The following is a 10,792-nucleotide window of genomic DNA, read 5'->3' as shown; positions in this document are numbered from 1 at the left end:
TTGTGCTTTGGCTTCTCTACGTTCCAGTGCAATCTTCAGAGTTTCTTCTGACATCCATTTTGGTCTTTTCTTCCTCTTCTGTCTTTGTAATGACCGCCTGCACTCTTCCTGGATGATACATTTAACATCCTCCCACAACTCATCTGGTCTTCGCTCAGTAGTGGTCAAGGCCTCAAACGTGTTCCTGAGATGATTCTGAAATTCAGGTGGTATGAAATTAAAGTCATGTTTTGGCTCCTTTGGATTCAGTTTAATTTTCCTCAGCTTTAGCTTGAACTTGCATATGAGTAGTTGGTGGTCTGTTCCACAATCAGCTCCTGGCCTAGTTTTCACAGCTGGTATTGAGCTTCTCCAGTGGTTTTTTTCCACATATGTAATCTATCTGATGGTTAATCATAGGGTAACACAATTTGATGGGTGGAGAAAGGGGTGGGAAGGGGAAATGTGAAAGATCCAGTTGAAAAACAATGTATATGAACTTTGTAAGTATAACATTTTATTAAAAAAATAACAGTACTCTTGGTGAGCTCTGGTGGCCTAGTGGCAAGAAGCTGCACTGCAATCCCAGAGGTGAGAGGTTCGTATCCACCAGATGCTCTGCTGGAAAGGAAGGACAATCTCCTCCTATACTAGTTAGATCCGATTTGACAGTACACACACACAAAATAATAAAAATAAAATAAAATCAATAATAATACTCTTAGCATGGCATGAGCTTATGTACAGCAGGATGCCATTCATTCACTTTAGCCACTGGCTCTGACACAAATTCCTGTCCTGCACAGTTATACCTTTGACCTCTCTCGAGTCTTCTTCCTCTTCAAGAGGTGCTGTGTAGAGGCCTTCAAAATAGTTCAGTGTCTGACCTGCTGTTGTAGGCTGTCCTACAACACAACCTCTAACAAAACTAGGCTGTCCTGAACTCCTGGTAATACAATTGTTTACCTTTACTCTGAGAAGGTCGAGAAAGCACCAATATCTGCATGTGGTGTGTTCCCAGGCCGATAAACAAGAGTTTGTACTGTGAGACCTAATGTTCTTATGACAAAAACACATGTCAGCAGAGTGAAGACCATGGCCTGCACACCTTAGTTAATTAGACTGATATCATTGCATTTATGTACTCTGGAGAAGTCCCTGACAGCGAATTTTCCCAATGCAATTTGTCTTTTGCTTTTCTAAGTGCTGGTGCCGAGAGTGTTGATTGTAGGGTTGAGTAAGCTATAATCGTTAATAGTCTATTTATTTAGAAAATAGATGGCCCATCCTGCTTTCTAGTCTTAGTTAGAGAGCTCCACCAAAACTTGTCCATAATAAGAAATCCTTTTGGAATTTGACACACCAGTGGGAAAGATTTCAGTGTCACAGAAACTCCAAGTAATCTTAGTACATCAAACTGACAGACAAGTGCTGAACCATTTAGAACAACATTCTATCCACCTATAATCAATAGCAGGCCCAAGGGTCTATGGCCCTCGGGTCCAGCCAATTTTTAAGTACAAAAGCCTGCCCACCAGATCTTATTTGCCTACACAAGAGGCTTCCCACCCAAGCTGATTGTAAATGAGGTCAGATACAATTAATCAGCTTACACATGATTGCACAATTAGAAACACCCAAACAGTTTACCCCTGGCTTTTAAGTAAATCACAAACACTCTCCAGGATCAAATTTTGACAAGCTAAGGTTTTACCCACAGGTGGGCAAACTATTTGGGTGTTTCTAATTGTGTTAGCAATCAAGTTTAAGCTGATTAACTGTATCTGATTTTGTTTACAATCAACTTTAATGGGAAGCCTCTTGTGTAGGCAAACAGAATCTGGTGGGTGGGTTTTTGTATTTAAAAGTCAGTCTGGTACCAAGAATACCATTATATAAATTGGTAAATCAAAAGCTGCTGTCCCATTCTTCTCATACCTAATGTATATTTCACATTTCGCTCTTCCTCTCCTTTGTCCTTTCCTATTTTTTCCTTTGTTCCATTTAGGTTATCATGATGGACATCTTGTGATCCGCTGGTTCTGGGCTGCAGTGGAGCGGTTCAATAATGAACAGCGATTAAGACTGCTGCAGTTTGTCACAGGAACCTCGAGTGTGCCCTATGAAGGCTTTGCAGCTCTGCGAGGAAGCAATGGGCTTCGGCGGTTTTGCATAGAAAAATGGGGGAAAATCACATCTCTCCCCAGGTATGGTGGCCCTACTTCCATCCATAAAACCCACTAAACAGGATTTCCTTTTTGAGTTTGTGTGGGAGCTGTAGAGTGGCATAATGTGTTTTAGGTCTGTGCTGCAAATTGAGAATGGTCAACAATTCAAACCCCCTAACTGTTGTTTGGGAGAAAAATCACCTGCCATGCATATTTATACTTTTGATACTAATAGAGGTTCATCCTTTGGGGTTGGAAATCTTATTTGCCTACACAAGAGGCTCAAAACACTGTTATTTGAGTTACTAATGAAAATTGTAGGTGAAATATCTCTGAGGACTGAAATTGAACAATATTCTTAGTGATATTTTGGTGTTTGACAACATTTGCATTATAGGTATTTTGGCATATGTTATCAATCATGAAAAGCTTTACAATTTTGTATACATACAGCCTCACTTAAAGAGATATGTCTCACCAGGGGTGGCAGAGGAAAGTTAACAGTTCAAAGATGCTGAAAACCAAACAAACCTCTCCACCACCATATCTGTATGTCTCCCACAACTTATCACTTTGTAATTTAGGAGGCTAGTTATTTGTGTGCCTGTTGTAATTGCCCTACCGTTTTTTAAAATGTGTGTGAGAGAATTCTTGGATATCTCTGCTTCTTTACATTGACTTCTATATTGAAAGAAATTATTGCGAGATAAATATGGGGGTGAAGGTAATAACCGTTCAGACAATTCAACAGAATGAAATCAGTATACTATTACTTTTAGTCTCAACTCTATCTGGAACTTTCTATGCCATTTTCCTGACCAGTGAAATTATTGTCAATTACTATCAAGTTGGTTCTGATTAATGATGACTCCTAGGTATGTGCCATAGGTTTTAAAAGGCTATAGCTTTCCAGAAGCAAATCACCAGAACTAATTCTCTAATCACCTCTAGGTGGACTGGAAGAACCAAACTTTAGATAGTTACTGAGCATTCCATTCCTTACTTCACCCAGAGACTCCTAGTCCGTGAAATAATGACTCCTAAGGAGATACTTGTTGATGTTACTGTGTCCTGTGAGTAGGAATTGGCCTATATCTGACCCTCCAGCAGATTTTCCAAGGCAGCTAATCACATGGGAGGAAATTGGACATCCTTCTCCCACTGAGAAGCTGGTGTGGTGGATTTGAGCCACAGAGAGCCACCACTTTTGGGTTAGCAGCGCAACAATCAATGAATCAAAGATCCTTTTAGCCCGTACAGAGGGTTTAAATGCAGATACTAGGATTCAGAAGAGATTCTCTACATGAGAGCCAAGATCTATATAAAAATATTGATACTTATGAAACCTATTAAGAGTTCTTTGGAAAAGCAGGGATTTTAATCTTGTACCAGGAGTTTTAGGTCACTTAGAGTGTGACACATTCATTCTTAAATCATTGTTGCAATCATAAACTGCGCTGTTAAAAGAATCCTAACTTTGAAAGATGATTCCTAGTTTAGAGAAGACAGTTATATGTGTTGCTAACAAAAGATGCCAGTAACAGTTTTCTGATGTGTATAGGGAGTGTATGACCCCTATTTTATAAGTGAGAACATTGAGGCTCAGAAAAATTAACCAGCTTTCCTGAGATCACAAAACTAGCAAATAAGATGAAAATGTGGGTTTGAAATCCCTAGTTCTGTGCTTTCAATAGCTCCAACACTGCTTTGCAGATAAGCTGCAGTTCACAGGAAATACTTAATCACATGCACTCTGTGTTAGACTCCACCTGGAAGGTAACTTGCACTAAAGAATTCTGAGTCAAGTTGTAACCTGACTTTCCTGATTTAATTATACTCATTATTTCCAGAATACAAACTACAATTCATTTAATGGAAGTAACCAAGACTCTTGGTTTTTTATCATGTCAAAAACAATGATTGAACATTATATGTGATCAAAGAAAGAGATGCTATTGCTTTCTGTTTATTCCCGGAAATTATAATTTATAGTTAATTTAGTTTCAACAATTTTGTAAATATTGAATTTTCTCCCATATTAACTATAATCCTGCCTCCTCGCATTGCAATCCTGCCTAGTTAGGCTTTCTCCAAAAGCACATGAGGTGTTTCTGTTCCACTTACCTCTGTCAACCATCACCCTGTGTATGTCCTCAATTCAGTTTTTCTGAGGATAGAGCAGGACTACTGTGATTATCTTTCTACTCAATTCACTGACTTCCTATTTTCACTCAAATAAACACATATCTAGGTAAAAAATTTCCCTTCTTTTTTAAAGTCAACATAAGCCTGTTTGCAATTTATATAATAATTCAACTAATCTCTACTCAGTCAGGTTCTTGAGGCCTGAAGCCAACTCTCTATTTTCCCCCACTCACTTCTGAGGCTAGAGATGGAACTAGAGTATAGGGGTATTTTCCCAAAGACAATGAGGTAAACATATCTAAGAGTGGAATAAATAGAGCTGAGGCAAGCAAAAAACGTTTATTTCTTCTGCTGAGTTTTCCTACATAGAATAAACAACTTCTCTACCTCTTCCCCCGTCCCCCTTCTCAGTGTTTAGAATTCTCTTCCCCCCCATCACACTTTGAATGTTGTCTTAGGCCACGTACTAGTCCAATATGATGATTTATATGTCATTCAAACCAAGTACAGCAATGTCCAACACCCTGGAGATCTTGTCATTAATAACTTAATGTCATAAGTAGAAGTCTAATGAAGAGAGAAAGTTTAGGTTTGGATTTTGCCTGATTTTACATGTGCATTTAATTTTGTGATATTTATTATTTTAACATGTCCTTTTCTGTGCTGCTTGGATTCTCAAAATACCATTCAAAAGCTATCCCTTCTAGGGTCTTTGTTGTTTCATTTTGTTTTTCAATTGCTCCCAAGTCGGCTCCCATGCTGACCCATGTGTGTCAGTGTAGAGCCAATCCATGGAATTTTCAATGGCTGATATTTCAGAAGTAAAAGCCAGACATTTTTTTTTTCCTGAAGCACATCTGGTGGACTTTAATCTCTAATTTTTGCATTCACCATTTGCATCACCCAGAGATTCTTTCTAGTAAGTAAACAATATTGATGCTATTTGCAGGTGCACCTATCTATCCATCACTGTTGTGCTATAAGATTTGACATTAACAGAATATGCCATAAAGATAAAGAACTGTGACATGACAAAGATTGTGAGCCAGTCCAAATGACCAGGCAATTTGAAGTGTTATGAGAAAACTCTTCAGGCTCTGGCATCTCATCCTTATGACTGAACCCCACAGGAGTGATGTTGTTTTGTCCTGATCAGTGTGTTAGCAGCCTGACAGGGAAGGCACAGCCTGTCAAAGGCAATCACTGGAAAGTAAAATCCTATAGGATGAAACACAAAGCACAATCAGAGACTACGGGAAAAGCTGAGGATTTGCCTGGCATTTCCATTTGGGTACATCAGGGAAGATTATTTAGGGCATACACTTTCCTCTTGCTTAAAAGAGTTGAATGGTGCTTCCAGAACACCTACTTGCAATGGAGAATTCCAAATATAACTACTCTTAAATTAGAAGTGACCCTGCAGGAGGTTTTCAGATGCTATAAATTGCACAGAAAGAGATTGTCTATTTTTCTCTTAAGGAGCAACTGGTAAACTCAAACACCTGCCTTGGGGTCAGCAGTACAACTCCTTAACACTAGTCTACCAGAAGTCTCTTGAAGATCAGGATCTCAGATTTTAGGGCTTGTGCTTGCACGTCAGGAAAAGCCCAGAAATTAGACCTGCACAAGCAACCTTGGGAACATGAGCCTCATATATTTTAATTATATATGCTCTTACATCAACTACATTTAAGTTAATATTTCAGTTTTAAAATAAAGCAGAATTTTGTAATTAATTTGTTAATAATATTCATCTGCCGCCCTTAAATAATGTAAGTAGTTAATACACTCAACTGCTAAACAAAAGGTTTAAAGTTCAAATCACTTCAAAACAAAAAAGTCTGATGACCTAATAATCAGCCATTGGAAACCCTATGGGGCACAGTTCTACTCTAAAAAATATGTTGTTGTTGTTGTTGTTGTTGTCATCATGTGCTATTAAGTCAATTACAACTCATAACAACCCTATGAACAATGGTTCTGAACCATGTCCTGCACTGAGCCAACCTCACCTTCTCCAACACACTTGACCTGACTGTCACTTTGTCAACTCATCTTGTTGAGCATCTTCTTTCTTGTAATGACCTTCCACCTTTCCAAAAAGGACGTCCTTCGCCAAGGACTTGCCCTTCCTAACAACATGCCCAAAGTATGTGAGAAAGGAGTACTACCACCCTTGCCTCCAAGGAGCACTTACTAGCACTTTCTCCAGGACTGTTTGTTCTCTTTGAAGTCTGTGTCAGTACTCTTCTCCAGCACCACAGCTCAAAGGCATTGGCTCTTCTTTGTCATCCTCATATTGTTGCTGTTGTTGATTGCTGTCTAGTGGAGTACCACTCATGGCAACTTTATGAACGAAAGACCTGAAACCTTTCTATAACTATCGTCGTTTCACAAAGTTCATACATTGCCATAAATTGAGGTGGATGTCAACTGGTTGGTTAGCTGTTTGCTAAATACTTGTAAAGAGGTTTGTTTGACAGACTGAAACCACCAGTTTCTATTTATTCCACTTTCTCCATCTGGCCCATTCATATCCATAGGACTGAGATTGTTAGCTTGCAATGTTGTGTGGTGCACCTGAATGATAATTCTGTCTTCCTGTGATTAACAGCTTCAAATTGAGTAACAAATACATCCAAACACAGTATGCCTTTGAAACAAATGCCTCACTAATATTTTCTCTCTAATCTAGGGCACACACATGTTTTAACCGATTGGACCTCCCATCATATCCATCGTACTCCATGTTATATGAGAAGCTATTAATAGCAGTTGAAGAAACCAGCACTTTTGGACTTGAGTGAAGAAATGTAAACTCAAGAGTCTGATGTTTTCTTGACCAGTGATATTAACCTTTCTGGGATGGCTTTCCTTTCCCTTTGATTTTAATCTTTCATTGTTTTTCTTTTCCAATCAAATCAGGATTGACAAAAGCTGTGCATGAAGAACTGCCTTCTTCTAAGATCTAACCTTCAGGCTTCTCTCCTCTGTCTTCAATGAACTGCTAGCCTGTATGCAATATTAAAAAAAAGTAAACTAAAAAACCAACAACACAAAAAACCACTCAGCTGTCTCAAGGTCTGTGTATATCTCCACATACCTCCATCACTAACAATGAAATATGAATGCAAGTTATGTTATACTTGACCAAATGGTAATAAATGTTTACTTCCATTTTTATCATTTAAGGAAAAAATTTAAGCATTAAGCATTCCAAGCTTTGCTATGCCCATGTCTTCTGAGCAAAACCACCATTTTTTATGGTTTCTACAAACCAACTCCAGAATTTAGGAGCTGATCAATTTCTTTTCCTCCCGTTCTATTCCTCTGCATACCATTCATCCAAAGGACAACAGTGGCAAAACTGAAATTTTTATACATTCAACTCATGATCCATATGTGGCCTCAGTCCCATCAGCTGGAACTAGCCTAGACACATGGTGCAAATATGATACTTTTCAATAAATATCAACAGCAAGAATGATATTTCCTGCTCATGTTATGCAGTAAATCCCAATGGCTGTGGGGAGTGTGGACTCAACTTGAGTTCAGAGAAGTCTAGGTGGAGCATCCCCAGTGGATTCTCACCTCAAATATGTGCACAAGTCTATGAAGGCAATCTCATGATGTAGTATAATGGATAAGACTTCTATCTCCATGAGTTTTACAAAAGGCAATGAAGGGGGGAGAAAGCGCAAAGCAAAAAAAAAAAAAAAAAGAGAAGAAGGGTATATCATATTTTTTGAATACTTGAGTTCTGCACTATTTTGCTTTATTTCATTTTAATCTAGCTATAGTTTTCTTTCACAAAGGAAAAATACTATTTCATGGACTTTTATAAAAGCCAAGTATTACTTGATTGGCAGACAAACTTTTTTGTTAAATTTCATATTGATTTTTATGTACACATATATTTTTTAATCCTGGTATTTCACATCTGATTGTCCACAGGGGTCACACTAAGTAAGAAGCTGCAGAGAATGATGGTGCTTGTTACGGATTAAGGGAAACTCATACTTCTCCTTCATCCACAGCAGTCCTCATGGAGCAGTAACCTAATGCTCCAAAGGCACACTTATTTGTGTCAAAATAAATATCCAGTTTCTTTCAGCATTTGGCAAAAGGGTATCTCAGAAAAACTTAGTGTTTCCAGAAAAGGAGTTATAGGCTCTAAAGTTAGCCTAACTTCTTCATTATATTTGAAATAATGGTCATTTGCTATTTTTCTAACCTTGTTGTTCATATTATCTGAAATATGTCACAAATTAAAGTGTTTTTCTTCACTGGGAAAAGAAATAGTAAAGAGACCCTACTATTTAACTGTTACATTGCTGTTTTCAATAAATGAAGACTAACAGTGGAATGTTGCTATTTTAAGACCAAGTTCATTTTATATGATGCCACGCCTGTGCTCATCACAACAGTTTGTGTCTAGACAATGTATCACTTGTCTTTCTTGAACTCCAAAAATTAAAGTCTTTTAGCACAAATTATTTACAATGTGCAGGAAGCCTTGTTATATTGCCAATCAGAGAATACATGTTATAAGAATGTACTTTCAATTGTTTGAAAAGAATTGTCAATGATGATAAGATGGAATATTTAAACTGTATAAAAGAACATTTGAGAGACCAGTAAAATTAAGTAGACATTTCAATATCTGAAAGATAATATGAAGCTTTTTATTATGAATTAAGAATAGATGGGTTATATACACCATTTTTCCATACTTTCAGTCAAACTCTTTGAACAACCCATAAGAATATTTCTCATTTTTAGAAATCGGTGTTGTATGTATCTAATACATATGAGTGTGTGATTACTCATTAACTCAATTATTCAACACTATTTTTTAGTCCCTATAGTTATCCAAGGAATGGGACCTTCTTTCAATGAACTTTACAGTTCACACAATGAGCCCTATTCTACCGATAAATATGGCACAAATTGTTTGTACCCAACTAATAACTAAAAGTTTGACAATTTAAGCCAGCTTAGAGGTACTTTAGAAGAAAGTCCTGGTGATCTGTTTCCATGAAGCTTGCAGACAAAAAAAAATGTTATACAGTTCTTCTCTGGAACACATGGAATTGCTAAGAGCTGGAACTGACTGGACAGCAATGACTTTGACTTTTTTGTCTACACTACACTTGTGCAGAGGAACAAAGTGTTTTAGGAACACATGTAGATAACTTAGACATAATGGCTTTTTTACTTTATCCCTTCCTTAATACAACTAAATATACCATACAAAGCATAACAGAACTCTTGCATAAAGTACACAATTCCATTAAAAAATTCTCAAAGTCTGCTGAAAATATTTACCTTAGTCAAAACCCTCGTCTTCCATCATAGTCTTTCATAGAACACTAAAGAAAGCAAAGAAATAAGGAACAAGGAAGGTGTGAAAAGATTATTTTTATCTATGTCCAAAATGGTTTTTATTATCAACATATATATTTGTGTGTGTGTGTGTGTGTGTGTGTGTGTGTGTGTGACTGCAACAATGGGCTCAAGTATGTAAAAAATGGTGAAGGTGCAGCATAGGACAGGATTCAAATTTGTTGTTCATAGGGTCTATAAGTTGTACTTTGTACTCAATTGATGGTACATAACAGCTACAAAACATATATATACATATATATATATATATAATGTATATATATATATATATCGCTATAGAATTAAATTAGGTAATTAATTTTATGAGGTGGAAATGTAAACCACCCCAATTAATAGGCAAGGCATAAGATCAATTTGTTACCATCTGTGATTTTTTTTCCTTTTCTCATAAAGAATGTTTTCTCCACAGAAGTAAATGCAAAACCAGTAATTACTTATGCAAGTAAGCCATGACTCATCAAAAACAAGATCTTCAGATATAATTTTATTAGGACTGTTATACTTTTAATTGAGAGGCAAACAAGAAAAATGAATAAGGGACAATTTATGAGTTATAAATTTGAACAACACTTGATGTTTTATAAATAGTGTAATAATAATTTTATAGTTATAGAAAACATCTTATTAATTTTTTGATCATTATAAAAGTAGAAATTGATTCTGCAGGGCCAGAAGTACTTTGTTAGTTGTTTGTATTAGATGTTGCCAAGCTGACTCTGACTCACAGTGACTTATGTACACCACCATGGTGGGAAGTCTGGTGATATAGTGCATAATGTACTGGGCTGCTAACCAAACGGCGAGCTATTTGGATTCACCAGGCTGTGTGGAAGAAAGCTGATTACTATCTTCCCATAAATGTTTACAGCCTTGGAAATTTTATGGAGGGTCTGTGAGTTGGAGTCTACTGGTTGGTAGTTTTGAGAAGTAATTTAAAGTGACTCAATTATTTAGAAATTCCTGTGTTTGTAAATCAAAGGTGAAAATTTTTACAACCATCACTAATGTGGTGCAAAGATTGTTTGGAAAGTAGTGAGAAAAAAATTAAGAAAGAGAAATATATGAAAAATTTGGTAAGTTTTTTTACATGCACA

At 36.9% G+C, this 10,792-nt stretch overlaps 1 protein-coding gene across 1 annotated transcript in view; it reads left to right on the top strand.

The window, feature by feature from the left end:
• HECW1 (HECT, C2 and WW domain containing E3 ubiquitin protein ligase 1) overlaps window positions 1-7,099 on the top strand; it is a 384,473-nt gene extending 377,374 nt beyond the window's left edge. Inside the window, exons 26-27 of the mRNA XM_006900196.1 lie at window positions 1,988-2,186; window positions 6,988-7,099. Coding sequence (XP_006900258.1) covers window positions 1,988-2,186; window positions 6,988-7,099 — 311 coding nt within the window. The remainder of the gene's footprint in view (window positions 1-1,987; window positions 2,187-6,987) is intronic.
• The last annotated feature ends 3,693 nt before the right edge of the window (window positions 7,100-10,792 follow it).

This window comes from Elephantulus edwardii, unplaced genomic scaffold (assembly GCF_000299155.1).
Source record: "Elephantulus edwardii isolate Elephantulus edwardi_28Jun2011 unplaced genomic scaffold, EleEdw1.0 scaffold00276, whole genome shotgun sequence".
Lineage (NCBI taxonomy): Eukaryota > Metazoa > Chordata > Mammalia > Macroscelidea > Macroscelididae > Elephantulus > Elephantulus edwardii.
This window is presented reverse-complemented; position numbering and strand designations above follow the sequence as displayed.